Genomic DNA, 21560 nt, shown 5'->3' on the forward strand with positions numbered 1-21560 from the left:
GAGTCAGTTTACTTAAACAGGATAGCAAGATGTAAAAACTTTGATTATCATTTTTTGATGATCATTTACTACTTTTGGTGATCATTTACTACTTTTGGGATAACAATGATTTATTTGGACTCATTTTGCTTAAATAGGATAGCAGAATGTAAAAAACTTTGGTTATCATTTTACTTTAAATGGTGGTTTAATTTTGGTGATCATTTACTATTTTTGGCTTGCGCATGATTTATTTTGGAGTAATTTCACTTAAATGGGATAGCAAAGTGTTAAAACTTTGGTTATCATTTTACATTAAAACGCGAGTTTCATTTTGGTGATCATTTACTATTTTTGTCTGCTATTTGTTACTATTTCTGGTGATCAGTTAAACATAAGCCTTTTTTTTGTAGTTTAATTAATTTCAATATTATAATGCCCTTTCTTTTTTTTTTGTTGTCGCTGGGTACGGGAGAGGGGTATGTGGGACTCCCCGGTAACGACGTTCCCGGTATACCCACTAAAAAGGCCCAGCGGCACTCCGACCTCGCCTGAGTGGAGGGGGTCTGGGAATCTATGGCGTCCAGTCCCCCACCGGCGCTTGCCCGCCTCACGGCAGGCCCCTCATGCCTCCCCCCAGTGGGGAGGGGTATATCTATTATAATGCCCTAGGATAAAACGACAAAGTCGAAGTCATTTTTTAAATTTCAAATAGGCCTATGAAAGCTCTTTCTAGTTGCACGGTTCCAAAGGGTCAGTCTTATAGAGAAGAACCGGCAAGAAACTCCCATAAACGTGAATGAATCTTTTAATACTAAAAGCATCGCATCTGAATCCTTATTAAATTAATAAGTTTTCTGCAGAACTCATTCCGCATGTTAATGAATATGTAGATTAAACGACATATATTATTAAAATATTTTAATTTAATATTTCAGTGAATTCAGTCCACGGCCGCCATTAGTATTCAAAAACTGATTGTGCTTAATGGTTCGCGAAGAGATCGCGTCAAAACAGAAAAATATATTTATAGACAATTTATTATCGTGGTAGGATTTAATGTATTTCTCCTCGTTTTTATTGCCGCAGTATTTTTGATAAATAAGCTTATTTTTAGATTTGCAGAAATAGTTTACTTAAAACATGTTAAGTATAATGTATTTTACTGTGGATATCAGATATAACTATGTAGTTGTTTCATGTAAAATACTGGCATATGTATAGCTCCATCCCGACTTAATTTCGCCCAAAAACTTTTTCCAGTGCTAATTAATTGATCACACTGAGAGCCAAAGAGTGCTTTTCCACCTATACATACTATTGCTTGAATACTAATAAAAATATCAGATTCAAAAATCCAATCAAACAAATTAATAAAAAAAATGCAATGTGTACTTTTTTTCGAAGTCACTGGTCAGTTGAAAATAAAAACATAGCTTTGCGCTAAATTGGGTAATTTATTCTTTCTGATCTGTATCAGTTTGACGTTAAAAATATAAATAAAGCAACTATGAATGTAAATTCTAAAAATAAAAATCCTGTTGACTGGCCACAGCAAGCATCGGAAGACTTTGGGGAACATTTGACCTTTGCTTGTGTGACAAAACAAGACCGATTTCGACCACGGCGGCTGTTCTTAGGAGATCAGTCAGCTGCACAGGACATATTATAGAGCACAAGCATTTAAAAAAGGATAAAGATAAAAATGATGTTCTCTCACCTTCCTAAACGCGACCCTGAAGTTCTCGGACAAGAACGCGTACAGCACTGGATTGACACAGCTGTTCATGTAAGCCAGTACATGCGACACGATCTGCGCCGTCACCGTGAAGTACGTGATATTGTACTTGTCTAACGCCTTCACTAGCAGGATGATCTGGAAGACAAGAACCATATATTAGTGAAGCAGTAATGGCATTTTTACTAGACCCTCATCAGCATCTTCGAAGATTAGATCAAAAGCATTCCACACTGCGCTCACCAACTCACTTGCCTGTGAGCAAATCCATTAGATTTGGACATTTCCAGGCCTTCAATTTGTGAAGTTTGTTCATGACCGCTTCTTCTTTCCAGTTATCACTAGTAAGCGGTGAAGGGTGATAGTTTTTAGGGAACAGGCCTATTGTAATCTAAGCTGTAAAACGTGTTACTGATAAGTTAGCCTTTAACTTCGATAAACATGGCGATTTAACCCTCTGCAACTGACGTGGTCAAATTTTTACAATTCAACTGAGGTGGTAGTACACGAGACACCACTTCAACTGCAAATATTTTTGTAAAATTAAACTATACGGCTAAATATTGACATTTATTGGATTTATAGCCTATTTTAAATGTTAAATTAACTTGGAATAAAAAAAAAAACAAAATGTACTTTCAAAATTAAACAACTTTTATTTACTTATGTCAAATCAGTCTGAAAAATTCTACTTAATCATTTATTAACTAAAAAAAGTAACAAAATCAACTTTTTCAAATTTTACATTACATATTTTAAAAGTTCACAATAATATGAATCAGTATTGAAAAAATGAGATACATTCATTGGTCAAATTATAAACTAGAGTGATTCAAAGTCACACCTTTTTTTGGCAATTATCACACAGTGACTTAGAGAACTGAAGGCAAATTGGCTTCGAACAATCACAGCAACGATACTTAGTTTGTCTTTTTATTTAAGTTGGAAAATAGAACAAAATGTTTTGTCACTCAGTGGAACAAATCGACCTACCGGAGATGGAGGGACCCCCCATCTATGCCTAAAACTCTCCTTCACGTGAAATGGCGTCATCTTCATCGCGTTCAGTTTCAGGCTCGAAACTTGGATCTCCATCTTTATCATCAATACCTCTACCCCTACTCTACCTAACACTCAAGGCATCGTAACTTTCCTGTTACAGTTAGTTCAATATTTCCCCTTCATGACTCTGGAGAGTTCCAGCCGATGTTCTTTTACGAGCAGAAGTCCCTGGTTTAGGGTTGTTGCTTGAGATGTCCATCTAAAAACTTGTGAGGTACTTAAAAGTAGTTAGCTTGGTATTCAAGTTAATTGATTAGTAATTAAAGTATTAATGTTATATTTTATGAAAATTGGAAAATAACACGAAATAATGAATCACTTAAACTAGTTTACTGACGTGGTAGTTTAGGAGACACTATGAAGATATAACCATTTGACTGAGGTGGTAGTCTCGTGGAAACTTACCTTGACGCTGACGTGGTAGTCCCGTGGACACTTTCCTTCCTCCACGCTAAAGTAAGCTCACTGTGACCGATTCCCGCACACTGACCGACACGCGAGCCCTTTATAGGAAGGTACTCGAAGAGCTGGCGCACGAATTTGAAAAATGACGGTAAAAAACTTGATTTTGTATTTTGCGGTGTCTGTGGGACTACTACGTCAGCTGCAGAGGGTTAAAAAGGTCCCAAGGCCGAGATGGTTGGTGCTCATTAGGGACTCATTCAGTAGGACACGTGATGGCGAGTTCAAGATTACAAAATATTAAATTCCTTTTGTAGTCCGAACTACATAAAATCTAAGCTCAGATTTAAAGCTGTGTTCCAAATATACCACAAAAATCCCTTCACTATTCCTGTATGATAATGTTCCAAAATTCAGCCATCCATTTCACGCGAACAAACATTCGCATTAGCATAATCATATATTTATTTAGCATACACTGCCTCTATTGTCTAATCCTCACCAAAAACATTTGTACGAGAAACATTTGTACCAAAAACATTTGTACACATATGTTCAACATTGTTGGACACGATATTGGTGGGCGCGTAAAACGGAACGTTTCAATTTGAAGCTTTGAGAATGCTTAAATTAAATCCTTTGGTGCCAGTAAAACCACATATTGCAGTGGTCGAATTACAGATACATATGTATATAGACAAAGATACATAAATATTATGTAGTGCTAAACAGATTTCGAACGTAGATCTCAATGTGTGGTTACAAAGATGTTTTAAGTGACTTTCGACTATGCAAGTGTCGAATCACTACTTTATTACAAAACCAATAAAAAAAAAAAAAAAAAACTCAAAAACTCAAAATCGTTTATTCAAATTAGACTGATAAATCAGCACTTTTCGAACGTCAAAAACAAAAGACAGCCCCCAAAAACGCCCGCCCTTCACCACTTCCTATGTGTTTTTGCTGGGAAGAAGAAGTGGCGCAACAAACTCCCCAGCAACACATGTCTGTCTGTAAGGTTTGAAGAACCAGAATGTATACAAAACAAGTCAAAAAGTCATAAAAATATCATTATCACATGATAACTATTATATAAAATTAAAAAAGGAAAAAAAAAAAACAAACTGAACACAAGTAGGCTAGCACACAGATTTACACCTATAAAGACTAAGTACTCAAGCATTTCTTATAGTCCATTAAGTGTATCTAAAGCCTCCTGTTAATAAAATAAAAATGTATTTTAATATAAGCATAGAATCAGCGTGCCCACCTACATGCGCATAGATGTTTACGTTGTAGCTGTACAACACAAACAAGGTGTACCTGCTAGGACTACAGTATTATTATTTTCTTCAAAAAAAAAAAAAGCTAATAGAAAATCATACTAAAATTGATAAAGTGTCAATAGCCATCAACACGACCTGGTACCGCCAGCAGCACCCGTTCACGAGTATAACGCGAGGATCAGCCATCGCCCCCTTCGCACATTTTTGAGGGAAGGGGACAACCCGACCCCCAACGCTACCGCTGGCCATACCGTCTAAGGGAGCATGACGTGCTTGCTGCTATTCAACAAAAGTAGAACATGTAAGAAATGCTGCAGTCACTAGCAAGCCATAAAGAAACAATGGTAAGCAAAGTTTAACAAAACTTCCCTAAGTAAATAAAAATAAACTCAATTATAATTCAGAATTAATGTCCGAAGTAATGTCAATTAATGTAAACAATAATAATAAGTTAATAATTTAGTTAAAGTGATAACAAGAATGAGCTGCCTCGCGTTCAACTTAGCGACCAACTATTCTTATCATTTAAATAGTCATTAATGCTATAGTAAGCCTTCTTTGAAAGAATTGACTTTACTTGTAATTTAAATGCGTTAAACGGTAATTGTAGTAAAGTTAGAGGTAGTTTATTATAAAAGCGAATACCGAGCCCCAAAAATGATCCATGAACCTTATGAAGTCTGTGAGTGGGTACACACAGTTTGTGCTTGTTTCTAGTGTTAATACTGTGAACATCGCTTTTTTTGGTGTACAAATGAATATTTTGCCTAATGTAAAGTATATTGGCAAAGATAAATTGTGATGCCACAGTAAGAATGCCTATTTCTTTAAAGAGCTCTCTTAGCGAGTGTCTACTACCTAACCGGTATATCGCACGAACAGCTCGTTTTTGTAATACAAATATGTTTTGAATATCAGCAGCTTTGCCCCACAGAAGAATACCGTAGGACATAACGCTGTGAAAGTAGCTAAAATAGACTACTCGAGCTGTTTCTACGTCAGTGAATTGTCTTACTTTTCTGACGGCGTACGCAGCTGAGCTAAGCCTTCCCGCGAGGCCAGCTATATGCGAGCCCCACTGAAGTCTGCTATCGACTGATATACCAAGAAATACTGTGGATTTGACAGTTTCTAGAACCTCGTTACTTAATATAATATTCGGGCCTAGGTTTTTCACGTTCGGTAGAGTAAATTTAAGGCATTTTGTTTTCTTCGCATTTAAGACCAAGTTATTAGTACTAAACCAGTGTGTAACCAACGAAAGTGCACTGTTTACGTCGTTAAAGTGATCCCTATTTCTGTCGACTTTAAAAATAAGTGAAGTGTCATCTGCAAACAGTACAACGTCACAGATATTCTTCAGATGGTATGGTAGATCATTAATATATACCAGGAATAAGAACGGACCTAATATTGAGCCCTGTGGCACACCTAATTGGACTGATAAACCTGATGATTTGACGCCATTGACATCTACGCATTGCAATCTGTTATTTAAATAGGATTCTATTACGCTAAGAGCTTCATTTTGGACTCCGTAGTAACGTAATTTACGTAGAAGCGTATCGTGGTGCACACAATCGAATGCTTTGGAGAGATCACAGAATACTCCAATGGCATTCTGAGAGTTTTCCCACGCATTAAAAATGTGTTTTAAAAGAGCTACACCAGCATCTGTTGTCGAACGACCTTTTGTAAAGCCATATTGTTCACTATGAAGGAGGCTATTAACATTGAAATATCTTTGTAACTGCTTGAGTACTAATTTTTCGAATATTTTACTAAAAGCGGGTAAGATGGATATGGGTCTAAAATTATTTACATCCTTCTTATCGCCTGATTTAAATAAAGGAATGACTTTACTTAGTTTCATTAGGTCGGGAAAAACTCCGGTTTCAATACATTTATTAAATGTGATAGCAAGATAGGGGGCAACAATGTCGATAATATTCTTTAATAGTTTAATGGAAATACCCCAATAGTCACCACTGTTTTTTAAGCTCAGCGAATTAAAAACATTAATAACATCAATTGGCGTTATTTGCTCAAAACTAAAAATAGCGTCACACTTAGGGACACTATTATGCAGGAGATTCTCAGCGTCCGTAGCAGAAGAACTCAAGGAGCGAGTCGTAGTTAAAGGTATGCTAGCAAAGAACTCATTAAATGCCATGGCTACGTCAGCCGCATTACTAATACGTTTATTATCAGCGAATATTTCTAATTTATTCTCAATATTTGTCGATTTTCCAGTTTCCTGATTAATAATTTTCCAAGTAGTCTTTACTTTATTGGAAGAATTTTTTATTGTATTACTTATATATTTTGCTTTAGCAACATTACAAATTTGTTTAAATAATTTTGAATATTTTCTAACATAATCTAAGAATGGAGTATCAAACCTGTACATTTTCATACCGTATAACTCGTAAAGCCTCGCTCGACTTTTGTAAATACCTTCAGTAGCCCATTTATTAAAGTTGGCAGAGGTAGCATTGACAGTCATGGTTTTAGTCTTAAACGTGGAATTGAATTCCTTTTCTACAACATCAAAGAGTGATCCATACATGACATTAGGATCTTCATTTGCAAGAATAGAAGGTTTAAGTTTTTTGTTTATATTACTTTTAAATCTACTACATCGACTAGCTGTAACAGGCCTGCATTCAATTTTCAATGGCTTTTTGTGGATTACCATGGGAAAACAAGCACTTTGTCCGCAATGGTCAGACGTCAGGTTATTAAGAAGCATACAACTTGAGGCTGCACAATCACAAAAAATATTATCAAGGCAAGTTGAAGAAGTGGCCGTGATTCTTGTAGGTTCAAAAAACAAATTGACTAAGTTATAAGATTTAAATAGGTTTACGAGTCTAATACTTAATGGAGAATCTACCTCTAATATATTTACGTTAAAATCTCCGCATATTATTTTACGTTTATTATTAGATTTCAATTTATTAAACAAGTCTTCTATAACTGACTCGAATATGTTGAAATCACCTGTGGGGGGGCGGTATACGCAAATTATAACATATCGCTCAAGTTCTACACAAGACAACTCGATAGTGCGCTCGACAGAAAGTTTAACCAGATCCTGTCGTTGTTTACATTTTAACTCGTTAGAAACTAATATTAAAGATCCACCTCGTATGGCATTCTTCCTTACAAACGCACTTTGTACAGTATATTTGCTATCGTTTAAAAACAATATTTCGGGTTCTTTTAACCAATGTTCAGTCAAACATAAGACATGAACATTAAAACCTTCCAAAAACAAACTTAACTCTAACTCCTTGCCAGATAAGCCCTGCATGTTTTGATGTACAAGATTCAAAACATTTGACTCACCTGTTGTCGTGCCTAATAGTTTAAACTAGTAGGCGTATCAATAGTAATGTTAGTAGTATTACTAACAATATTCGAAGATACATGACAAGTACCTGTGTCTATATGTATATTATATGCTAAAAGATTAGCAATGTGTCGTCTACAGCTAGGTGGCAAATACATAGAATATTCAGTTAATTGAAATCTATTATCAAACTGATTAACATCAAAAATTGAAATAGAGTCAAGACGGTTAGTCCTATTGTACATTAACATATTAAGATTGAAAATGTGCCTATTCTGTTCCTCAGTCAAACTGTAAGAGTAAGGTAAGGCACCTATTATGAATTTACATTTATTTATTTCACTTAAATAAACAAGACTAATGCAATCTATAATATCTTTTTTTGTAACATTAAAGCTATCTCCATAAAGCAATATTATAGTAGAGTATGGGATTAGCTTTGTCAATTTAATAGTGTTTATTAAGTGGCTAAAACTGGCACCAGGTAAACAATTATTAATGACATATTGTTGCGAACACTGATTAAATATACTACCTAATCCTTGACCAAATTTGTCAGAAAAAATGTATGTAACACTTTTATTTATAACTGTAATAGAATCAGAATCATGGGTGACAGCCACTTGAGTCACCTGTGGTGCCGGGGTAACAGACTGGGGCTCAGGTGTCGGGGAGCAAGTACAACTACAGGAAAGGTTATTTGTCAATGACTCATACCTCTCTGCATTGCACCTCACTATGTCTGCCAGCTCACAGGCCTCTTGCATGCGCTTACTCAAATCCTGTTGTGAAGCTTCATATTTGTGGAAAATATCCCTAAGACAAATTTCTTTAATATGAAGTTCCTCCTGTAAGCGCTGAATTTCTGTGTCATGAAACGACCTACATACGTCTAATTCTGATTGACAAAGTTCTAAATCACTTATTAAACTAATGTTCTTTTTCCTAAGGAAATTGTTTGATTTTTGATACACTTTTTGTTTTTTTAATGATTTTCTAATTTTACCTATTATTCTATTTAATTTTAAATACTTTTTAATTTTATTGTGTGATGTAAATGTTTTACTTTCCTGCGCTAAAGTATCATTGGTCAAGTCAATTGTTATCATTGGCTGATTACTACAAGAATCGGATGCACTACCAACAAGCTCATCGTACAGGCTGCAGGTGTTCGCAGACCGTTCACTGGACTTTGCAGACTCCAACTGTGTGATGGTGTTGTGGGCTCTGCTTAGCTCATGTTCCAGCTCAGAGATCCTAGTTAAAGCCAGTTCATGTGTGTCGCTGCACTCTTGCATGTTTGACACTAGTCGATTAAGATGTTGATTTTGGTCGAGTATATCCATATGTTCTATATGCAATTCAGCTAACTGGTTCTTAAGTTCAGTGTTCTTGTCAACAATGACCTTAACTTCTACCTCGCTGTCATCCCGTTCTTGTAACAGCTGTTTGCACAGATCTTTGCTGATTTCCAAGTCTTTCAGTGTAGCCCTCAACTTTTCCTCAAAGAATGCAGCTCTACGGGTTAACATGATGAAAAGTTAACCCTGAGGCACCCTGGAATGTGAGAAGAGATAGCTAAGTGAAAGAAGGAAGAGAGGTTAAAAGTAAAGTTAAGTTTAGAAACAAAAGACTGGAGGATTATTGTTTAATGAATTAATTCTTAATACAGAGTTAAAGATGCTGAAGCTAATTATAAGGAAAAGAGTACTCTGTATTGCTGGATTGTGAGCAAGTTAATTATGTTTTATGAAAAGAGAAAATAAAAATTAAAAAGTTGTTGAGGGTATTTTTTTTTTCTAAATATCAGTTGAAAATGAATGTGTTTGTTAGTTGTTCAATAAATTCTATTTGAAATAAATTTCTGAAAATAAACTTTCACTGGATATGAAATATAGTCTTACAATGACCACAAGAAAACAGCTGATCTTGTTTAGTATCGGCAGTTAAACTTATAGGGCATATTTAGATAGCAGCTTGTATAAGATTTGGTCATTTAACGATGTGCAGGGTATACAAAATTGATAAATGAGGGGACTGGGTATCTAATACATAATAAATAAGCAAATACTCCCCGGGTTTTATGTTTGTCTCGAACACTTTCAAAATCCGTTCGTTGGGATGACAGCCAGTTTCTTTCAGATTGATTTCTATCGCTATTTTGCACCGAAATCACTCACAAACATTTATCCTTATATCTTATCACTAAATCTACTGAATCTAAGGTCAATTACAATAATTAAAGCACTAAAACTATTTAATTTTAAATAAAATCTAAGACATATGTTTTTGACAACCGGCCACCAGTGTTGCCAGTCAACAACAATTCCTACATAAGGTTAGGTTGGTCATTTTGTGATAAACTCATAAACTACTGAACAGATTTTCTTTCTACATTTCTGGTACTGAATCTTTAGTACCTACTGATGTACGGGTTCAAGCTATTTTTTATGTTTGTGAAAGGGCAAATACTTTGAAACACGTACAATGTGACAAATATTTTTAAACCAAAGAATAACGTTATAATTTCGGGACATAAAAATATAAGAGCCCTATATAATACATCGTGACGAATTAATCTCTATTGGGTTCATTTAATCCTATAGCATTAAAGCTTATCAAGAAAGACCTTACTCAAAATATAATTCCCAATGAAATAATGACATTTATTTTATTCTCCTTATCTTCAGTACAATTTGGCTGTAATTATGTTTACTTATAGATTTTATTATACGCCTTGATTTGATAATAAAAGACCTAATTTGGACGACTGATTGCTTTTTCTTTGAATATAATTGTTTATTGGATTTAGGTTTTTCTATAATTCAGTTAGAATTTTTGTCTCGTATTGTTTTTGGAAAATATTGATCCAAGCTATCAATGTTAGGAATTTATAGTCTATGACATTTAAAAAATGTAGGGTTGTTAGTCTATGAAAAAGAATGACTGTGGTGTGAATTGTCATGATGTAAAAACCAGTGAGAACAATGTTATAATTCCTAACAAAATGTGATTGTATTTCTTTAACTATTAATAAAGGCTTTCAAGAATACCAGAAGTTTGAATACCTACAATAGGTTATGGGCCCAGAACGCCCGAGAAGAAAAAATTAAAAACCGGGATTGGGTAATGAAAAACCCAACATAAAAAACAAGTGAAAAAAAAAACTAAAAAACAGTAATAACAAGGAAGAAAATAAAAAACGGTGAAAAACTAAAAAAATGGAAAAACCTGAGATAATACAGATAGAAAAATTAAAAGATGCGGAAACATTTTTATTGTGGAAATTTGAATTCAATATACACTTAAAAGCGGCAAATCTTGCAAAAACAATTGCACAAACAAAAGAAGATGACAAGAAAAGTGACTTCAGTATCAAAGATGCTCAGGTGCAAAGAATTATCATAAGCAGTATTGATAAGAAACTAAAAGGTCACATAATTAATTGTAACAGTGCACGTGAAATGTACGTAAAATTATGTGAAATATTCGAAGGTTCTGAGCAAAGAAACAAAGATGCATTATTACAAGAGTTTTTCACATATAAGAAACAAGAGAGTCAATCGCTTTCCCAATTAATAAGTGAAATAGAAAATTTACAATTTCGTATAAGTCAGCTAGGAACAAAAATAGATGATGAAATGGTCATATCCAAAATACTAAGCTGTTTACCAAATAATTTAAACTATTTTATAACTTCTTGGGAATGCATGGCAGACGATAAGAAAACCCTTCAAAATTTAACAAACAGACTTCTGGCTGAAGAAAATCGAATGTTGAAAGCAAAAGAAAGTGACAAGCAGCTAGCATTTCAAGCTACATCTTCATCTACATCAAAGAAAAAGTTTAATGCAATAAAATGTTTCAAATGTAACAAAACAGGGCACATGAAGAAAGACTGTAGAGCCTGTAGTATCTGCAAAAGGGACAACCATGAAGATAAAGACTGTAAGTTTAAAAATAAACAGTGCTCAATCTGTAAAAAAATTAATCACAGAGAAGAAAATTGTTTTTTCAAAAATAAGAATAAGAATGAGAATGAAGAAAAAAGTAACAAAAGAATAGAAAAGGCATTTTTTACAAACGGTGAAATTCAAGAACCAAAACTGAAAGAATTTGTTGTAGACTCTGGGTGTACTGCACACATGACCAAAAATGTAGACATACTAAAATTTTTTGAATGCAAACCATCATCTGTTTTGACTGCAAATGAAGAAACAATAGAGGTGAAAGGGACTGGTAAAGTCATTGGAAAAAAATGTACTCTTAATAATACCCTGCTTGTTCCTGACTTATCACAAAATTTATTATCGGTTAATGCAGTTACAAACAATCAAGGAGTGGTTATATTTACCAAAGATAATGTAAAAATATATAAGGAGTCAGAATTAATATTAACAGGAAAAAAAGAAAACGGTTTATATAAAATTAATTTGGATGATAATAATATGCAAGAAAAAACACTGTTAATGAAAGAAAATGGCACTGCCTTAGAATGGCATCAAAGACTTGGACATCCAGGAAAGAAAATACTAGATATATTACCAGATGTGGCAGATGGAATAAAAATAAATGGATTAAGGCAAATAGACGAATGTGAAATCTGTACACAAGCTAAACAAACAAGACTTCCATTTAACACAGTAAGAAACAGAGCCAGTAGACCACTTCAATTATTACATACTGATGTATGTGGACCGTTCGAAAACAAAACGTATGATGGCTATAGTTATGTTTTAACCGTCATGGATGATTATACTCATTTTACAAAAATATACTTGCTTAAATATAAAAATGAAGTTAAAGAAAATTTAAAACATTATATAGAAGAAACAGAAAGAGAGAGAACAGAAAAGGTATCTACCATAAGATGCGATAATGGAGGTGAATACACAAGCAATGATTTTAAAAAATGGTGTACTGAAAAGGGAATAAAACTAGATTATACAGTACCATACTCACCACAACTAAATGGTAAAGCAGAAAGACTAAATCGAACATTATTAGATAAAACCAGAGCATTACTATTTGATTCAGGGTTAGATAAAGAAATGTGGGGTGAAGCTGTATACTGTTCTACTTATATTATAAATAGATTACCAAGTGAATCTTTGAAGAATAAGACACCTTATGAGATGTGGCATGGTAAAAGGCCTAATATATCTAATATATGCAAGTTTGGTTCAATAGTATATGCTAAACAATTACATTCAAATATTAAGAAACTAGATCCAAGAAGCAAAAAGTTAATCATGATTGGATATACTAATAATGGATATAGATTGTGGAATAAAGAAGAAAGAAGAATTGAAATAGCAAGGGATATTGTTATAATTAATAATAATAAGAAAATTGGAGAAAAATATGAAGAAACAGGAAGTTCGGTGATAACAGAAATAATACCAGGTAATAATGAAGAAGAAATAAATCAAGAAGAAGAAAGTGATGACAGTTATTATGAAATAGAAGAGTTAGAACAACAAAGTAATGTAATAGAAGATAACATCCCAGATATTATTGATGAAGTAGAAAATGATGAAAATAAAGAAAGTAATACTGCAGAGATAGAAACTATAGAAACTATAAATACAAAACGACAACGGAAAAAACCAGCTTACCTGCAAGATTATGTATTACTTACGTATGATGAAGTCATGAAGTCTGCTGAAAAGAATAATTGGGAGAAGGCCATAAATTCGGAGAAGGAATCATTGGAAAGTAACAATACATGGGAAATAGTTGATGTAGAAAGAGCAAAAGGACACAAGATATTGTCAAGTAAATGGGTATTTTGTATAAAAGAAAATGGTACTTACAAAGCAAGACTTGTAGCAAGAGGCTTCGAACAGCAAAGCATTGACTATCAAGAAATATATAGTCCAGTAGTAAGTCAATCAGCAATAAAATCATTAATAGCAATTGCTGCTTCAAAGGAATATGAAATGATAACTTTTGATGTGAAAACAGCATTTTTGTATGGCGAGTTAAAGGAAGACATATTTATGTATATTCCTGAAGGATATGAAAGACAGCCTAATAAAATTTGTCATTTAAAGAAAGGACTATATGGGCTAAAACAGGCACCAATGACATGGAATAAAAGATTTACAGAAACTTTAAGGAAACTTGGACTGAGAGCTTCAAAGTCGGATCAGTGTGTGTTTTTTAATGAAGACAAAACTATAATATTGGCTATATATGTTGATGACGGTTTGGCCATATCAAAAGACAAGGAAAAGTTATTACAGATCTTGCATCAATTGGAAAAAGAATTTATCTTAAAAACATATGAACAACCTCAAAACTATATAGGTTTTGAAATAAAAAGATCAGAACAAGGCATCTTGTTGCATCAGCAGAATTATACAGAAAAATTACTTAGAAAATATAATATGTATGATTCCAAAGCTGCAGATACTCCATGCATTGTGGGAAAGGAAAATGAATCTAAGGTGGCTACGTCAAATTTCCCATACAGAGAACTAGTTGGTGGATTATTGTATTTGTCAACCAGGTCAAGACCAGATATCAGTCAAGCTGTGAATGAAGCAAGTAAAAAGGTAGAAAATCCATCAAGGCAAGACATATTAGCAGTAAAGAAGGTGTTGAAGTACTTGAATGGAACGAGAGATAAAGGGATTTTGTATAATGCTGGGAAAGATATTACAAGATTGCATGCATATTGTGATTCAGATTATGCAGGTTGTACAGAGACCAGACGAAGTACAACAGGGTTCATAATAATGTTGGCAGGTGGACCTATAGCTTGGTGCTCCAAAAGACAGCCGATAGTAAGTCTATCGTCAACTGAAGCGGAATATATAGCAGCAGCAGATTGCGTTAAAGAGTGTTTATACTTAAAGACTTTTATAAGTGAATTAATTGGTAGCAGTATTAAGATTAGTTTGAATATTGATAACCAGAGTGCTATCCAATTGATTAAAACAGGTTCATTCAGCAAGAGATCTAAACATATAGATGTGAGATTTTATTTTATACACGAAAATTATAAGAAAGGATATTTAGATGTTATATATTGTCCTACAAATTATCAGATAGCGGATATGTTGACGAAACCACTATATAAAGAAAAATTTAAATTTCATTGCGATAAAGTTGTTGTGTAAATTGAGAGTTATAATTAGAAGTGTTTAAGTTAATGTTTTGAAAACTTGTTTAAGTTAATGTTTTGAAAACTGATGTGTTTCTGAAGTAATTATAAGGTATTTTTAATTTATGTTCATATATTAAAAATAGGAGAAGGTGTTAGGAATTTATAGTCTATGACATTTAAAAAATGTAGGGTTGTTAGTCTATGAAAAAGAATGACTGTGGTGTGAATTGTCATGATGTAAAAACCAGTGAGAACAATGTTATAATTCCTAACAAAATGTGATTGTATTTCTTTAACTATTAATAAAGGCTTTCAAGAATACCAGAAGTTTGAATACCTACAATAATCAACGCGTACAGTAACACAGTACTCTTTCCTGGGCATCCTGTACATAAGTGGATTAGTACATACAGCGCTTTTACACTAGCAAATTTTCCGCTCGGTTCGAACGGCGTGGCCAACGCGAGTGACAGCAAGCAATTGACTACTACCAGCACAAAACAAGCCGCTTGGAATCGCGCGCATTTTTCGCTAGTGTTTAAATGCTGTTATTCGTTACCTTTTAAACTAATGATAAAATTATTTATTAACAAAGACATAAGATCTTTCGCCATACAAAATGTTGCAGTATAACAGTATAAGCTAAAACCAGACAAATGGCTGGTCAGTCCGGGTTTTTATCCGCCGCATCGGAGACGCGAGCCGGCGCTGCGGTTTGCAATTGTCGACCTCTGATTTATTGTCACAATGAAAATTGATGGCAACAGGATTTTTGTTTTACTGAAGCTTTTACGAGTTTTTACTTTTCGCGAGATGGGATGTTTTGAGATATTTTATGTTGTGTGTGTATGGTGCTTTTTGGTGATATTTAGCTAACATCACGGGTTTTTTATTGAATTAAAAATGCCTAGTCTTTTTTGAAACTAAACTATGTTGGATTCGGCTTCCAGTCTAAACTGGATTCAGCTGAGTAGGTATCAGTGTTTTACATGATGCAACTGACTATCTGACCTCTTCAGCCCAGTCATCAGGGCAAAAACTTTATACATTAGAATACTTTAAGTAATACAAGCTTTAATCCGGTCTCAAAAATTTGTTCACTCGGGATGCGGGTAAAACCGCGGGCAACCGCTAGTTTTAAACACCAAAGCGACATACTACAAAACAAGTAACAAACAGAATACAATATTTGAGTTCTCCACACTTTGAACTTATCTGTCCTTCAAAACTTAAACACTATGAAGACCTAAAATGTCAAAGGAATACTAATTGTGACAAATTAGTTGGAGTTAAACTAAAACATCTGTTGTAAGCCTTTGACCCTATTGTTTAGTTTAATTAAGTTAGTTCTAATGGGAGCCGCAATCGTTTAGCTTGAAGTGTCCAGTCTGTTTTATAATTGTCTAATTATGTCTAGTCTATGTCACACAGGGTACTATGTAGCTCTTAGTAACTCTTTTTGGGCTTTAATTTTTATTTGTTGGTTGGTTAAATGGTTTTAAAATAATGTTTAAAAAGTTTGTAAACAGTGATTTCTCAAATCTTTTGTTTTACATGTAAACTTAAGCTAGATTTGTAGCTAAGTTTCTAGTGACTGCTATATTGAGATGATATAAAATTATGTCGCGCACCTATATAAAAGTAGTCAATGGCTTAGTAAAAGGTAGCGAGAAGCCAAAAATACAGTAGGTATTGCCAAGGAGTAAGTATTGTATGGCTCGGATAACTGGGTTGATGATCTCAGATACGCAGACGCTCTTTGTAAAACACTGATGCTCAAGCTGACCCTACAATAATAGTGAAAAAGCTTATGTCTTCAAAAATTATGGAACCCCAAAAAAAAGGGACGAACATTCTTTAGAGCTACTTCACTCGATATCAAATTCTATATTAAATCGATTAGTCGTTTATTTGGAAAACCTTACAAAACCAACAAACTAACTTTCCCATAATATTAGTTAGGATTATCAGATGTTTATTTCAATTAGTAGAGCTAATTACCGGGAACGAAATATTAATATTTACCGAATAATTTGCTTAATTTGAAAATTTTGTTATTAACAGCAATGTTCAAGAGTCTAGACATATTTAATCCTATATTTTCAAATTATTACTCATATCATCATTAAATTCCTGCTCAATTTGAAGTGCCCATTGAACATATTAATATGTAATTCTCAACGTGATTTTGATAATTAAATAATAATTAACTAAAATCTGAAATTATTTTACCAAAGCTCCTTGGTTTAATGAAACAGACAATATTAATACGATGGATAAGTGAAATTTATGACCAAGGAAAATTTCTTTCCATATTAAACCTTCAATGGTTTTAAATACATACCTAACAGCATTTCACATTAGCAGAATTACCATTCAGTTTTATTGCGGGGCATTATCAAACAATTGACAACTATCGGATCAATCGATGATAGTTGAATGACAACTATCGGAGCAGTTGATGACAGAATGTGTCACAAAGGTAATCACTATATCCTACTTCCTACTTATATTATAAATGTGAAAGTTTGTGAGAATGTTTGGATGTATGTTTGTTATTCAATCACGCAAAAACGGCTGGACCGATTTGATTTAAATTTGGTATGTAGATAGGTGAAACCCTGGATTAATACATAGGATACTTTTTATGAACACACCACGCGGGCGAGGCCGCTGGCGGAAGCTAGTCCATTATAAAACAAAGTCGTCTGTAGAATCTTTAGTAAAGGCATAAAGCCTCCGCGATAGAAACACTATGCGGATTTTATTTGAATAAGAAGCTATTCGCATTTATACCTAATATTGTTTGGCATGTCAGTAGGTACATATATATTCGTTGAAAAAGTAGAACATAGACACACATAGTCGTATAGAGTAGTCAGCGAAGTACATAATAATCGACTCACTAGATTCAGGATTCCTGACACTAAACGCCATTCGACGAACTACAAGTGCCTCCATTACTTGTTCCTAATTTGATTCCTGTACGGTCTAGACGGATTTTATTACGCAAAAAAAGATCTCCTTGTCTGGAATCTTCTACTAAAGATTTTTTGCGACCTTTCGGAGTAAATAATTATCATGTCTTTGGAAATAAGACGTGTTTAGTCTGTATTTTGTTCCTACCTTGAATTCTGTTAAAGGTTTTTATAATCAATGAATTTTAAGGGTTGTATTAATAGGTCTTCAATGAATTGAGCGTTTTAAAAAGAAACCCATTTATATCTTTCTAAGGGGATTCGAGAAAAGGCTCTTTTCTATACACAAGACAAACTCATATTTTCTAAGAACCCGTTTAATTGGCAATTAAGTTAAATTATAGGACGAGACTGATGCTGTCCATTTTGAGATTTTTCTTAATTAAACAAAAATGTACAAACAACTGAGAGATGGTACTAATTGCTCGTTTTCTGCGCTAATTGCAGATTTTTTTTTCTGTAGCTCACGATGGAAAAACTTATTCGAAGTATTGGCTGCTAATTACTTCTTGTGTACGTTAATTAATTTTCTATTTGAAATGTAGCCACATCTTGTTTGAAAAACAATCGTAACAACACATACGTGAATACTCCTTTATATCTCACCCTAGCTAGTATTTAAAAGCGAATGTTGTTCACAAAATTATGACTAAACTGCTTTGGGCAACATTAAAATTTGATAATAATACAGATGATTCTTATTGTTCTATTGTATCTGGCCTGGTAACTTTACATTAGAAGAAAACATATCATCATCATCTTCCGAGCCTTTTTCTCATCGATGTTGGGATCGGCTTCCAGTCTAACCGGATTCAGCTGTGTACCAGTGCTTTACAAGAAGAAAACATAATTAATGATAAATATTTTTTTTCTCACCTGTATCGGGCACCAGCAGACAGCAAACACCACGACGACCACCACAACCATCCTGGTGACCTTCTTCCTCCCCCTCCGGCTCTCCGCCGATACCCTGCCCCCCGGGGCACTCTTCCACAATCTCGTCAGCATACACATATACAACACACTAATCAAAGCTAAAGGAATCACATAAGAAGACAGGAAGAAAGACATTTGGAAACCCAGCTTGCTGTACCCATGCTCCTCAAGGAATACGCAAGAAGAATGGTTCCTATGGAAGTAGGAGTACTCCCGCTCCCCATGGCAAATACCCACGGGGATGGCAGTGGTTAATATCACCACCCATATGCAAGCTATGGCTAGTAAAGCGTTCTTCTCTGTTCTGATAGACATGGACGCTATGGGATGGACTACTGCCATGAACCTGTCCAGAGACATGAGAACTAGGGTGTAGACTGAGGCATGAGCTGTCACCACTATGAAGTACTGGACCACTTTGCACCACAAGTCCCCGAAGGGCCATCGAGGCATGACGTAGTCAGTAGCAGTGAAAGGTACGCAGAATATGACGAAGAGTAGATCAGCGACAGCCAGGTTAATAATAAGAAGGTTTGTGGTGGATCTCATGCCAGGGTTGGCAGCGACGACAAGAACGACCAAAGCATTGCCGACAAGTCCGACAATGCCGATGAATCCGAAGAAGATGGGGACAACCCTCGAAACGACCTTCTCCAAAAGTTCTCCATTTTCGTATTCGCTGCTGTAGTTACATCCTCCAAGTAAAGCCTCTTCACTGGTCAGGTTGAGGCATATGCTCATAAATTCGTCTTCTGTCGACTCCATTTTGAAGGTTTATCGTTCTAATTCTTCATATCTCGAGAGTTTCTGAAACAAAGAGAATTATTTGATTATAATAGTGGTAGGTAGATACATTTCAGATAGGTAAATGTTATCTTAGTACATATTCAGAAGTAAATACATATTTTAGCAGAAACCTTGTGTAGATTACGTCATATCGAGGTTTTATATTATTATCTGAGACCCGCACACAATATTTTATGTCTAATGTCTTTAAGAGCGATATCGAACAAAATATATTGCTAACGGGTTACGCAGAGGACTCATTCTCACAGAAGTTTATCTAGAAAAACAATAATTCACCGAAAAGCTTCGATATTCATGCGAGATAATATTATTAACTCTTAGTAATGTCTTTAAGCTTATTCCATGGAGTGCAAAATGTCTGGCGGAGATGTCATAATACAAAGTCTCCTGTGAAATTAGCGCGCCAAAATACGGGTTTTCATGGTACAAGGGACGCTACTAGCACCGCCCTTTCAATCACTAATAATCAATCAACACCACTCCAACTTTCACACTTTGGTTTTGATTTGACAATCACGCCTGTCCTACGTTACTTGACCTACAAGAAAGCGCCTGACCTACCTTCCTTAAGGCATCTTCGCTATCTTTCCTTCCTCCATGGCTTATTCCTATGGGATGTTTCTACATGAGAAAATCTTTCTCAACTTTTCTGTGTTTCCAAATGTTCGTCCCATTCCCTTAACAACGTAATTAGTTCTCATTGTTTTCTGTACTTTTGCTATAATTTACAATTAGTGAATCGTTTCTTTTGATTGCCGTTCTGTTTCCTGTGTAATGGAAGTTTCTTAAGCGTGGGGTATTGTTTGACCTGAACATGCCATGCTCTTTGTGATCGGTGTAATTTGTGTAATGCGTGTGTTTATGGTGTAGGAATATTTTTGGATGTAGGAAATTTTTGGATTATGGTTTTAGCAAGGCGAGTGGTTTATGGGATGAAGAAAAAAAGATGTATGGAATTGATAAAATCTATTTTCACTAATATTACAAAGGAGATACATTTTTGGTTTCTTTGTTTGAACCCAAAAGGTTCCAACAGTAATATTAAAAAAAAAAAACTTTATATATTGACGATGAAAAAGTAGATTTTCTTAGAATTTTCTCACTATTTTCTTAGAATTCTTGAAATCGGAAACTTTAGCTAGAAACAATTTGCTACATTTTACTTGACAGACTTGGCGTGGCGGTAAGTAAACATTTTGGACGTAAAAAATACTTTTTAAGTGAATTCAGTAAGTTATTTGTTGACCAAAAACTTTGGTTGGAAGTTTACAAGTTTCGGGTCTTCTTTTTAAACTAACTTCTTTGGAACTAGTAAATATATCTGCTTGTTATGCTCTTAGTTTCGTACTACGAACATAATTTGCTATAACAGGTTATCTAGAATAACACTTTCTTTTAGTATGTTTTGGGTTACAGCCAGAACCAATTTGGCTACCTACTCCCTGTTTAAAACACTTGCAAGTATTTTTATTTCATAAAGCTTCTATTCATAATAAAGAAAGTGATGCACTTAAAGTCATACACATAGCTTTGTTATTGTTTTGTACCATTCATATATTTTTTATTTTATTACGCCTGTCAAAACTAAATTAACTTTTCAATTATTATCTTTTAATACAGACATCTGTAAAACACTCTTCATTATATAAAACAAGACCAATTTATCGATGAAAATAAAAAATAAACCTTTTGGTTGACAACGATAAAACCATAGAAGACATAAGAATACTTCAACGTTTTCACTAGATATGTTTGGAAGAAATATTCCCAAAATAAATAGCAAAAACATTTTTGATACTTGTATAGGATTAAAAAAACTGAGCACGTGTGAGCTCAGTACAATAAGCATTGTTATTTGTAGCAGTCTTTCATATTCGCAGCGAAATCCAAATCACTACATATG

The 21560-nt window shown here is 34.3% G+C and overlaps 1 protein-coding gene across 4 annotated transcripts in view; it reads right to left on the reverse strand.

Annotated features, from left to right (window-relative positions):
• LOC124633264 (allatostatin-A receptor) overlaps positions 1 to 21560 on the reverse strand; it is a 184360-nt gene that overhangs the window by 27194 nt on the left and 135606 nt on the right. For all 4 annotated transcript variants that reach the window (XM_047168441.1, XM_047168439.1, XM_047168442.1 and 1 more), the window contains 2 exons: positions 18791 to 19657; positions 1700 to 1855 (listed from right to left, as the gene is read on the reverse strand). In XM_047168441.1, coding sequence (XP_047024397.1) covers positions 1700 to 1855; positions 18791 to 19615 — 981 coding nt within the window. In that variant the 5' untranslated portion in view covers positions 19616 to 19657. The remainder of the gene's footprint in view (positions 1 to 1699; positions 1856 to 18790; positions 19658 to 21560) is intronic.

Source organism: Helicoverpa zea, chromosome 9, assembly GCF_022581195.2.
Source record: "Helicoverpa zea isolate HzStark_Cry1AcR chromosome 9, ilHelZeax1.1, whole genome shotgun sequence".
Lineage (NCBI taxonomy): Eukaryota > Metazoa > Arthropoda > Insecta > Lepidoptera > Noctuidae > Helicoverpa > Helicoverpa zea.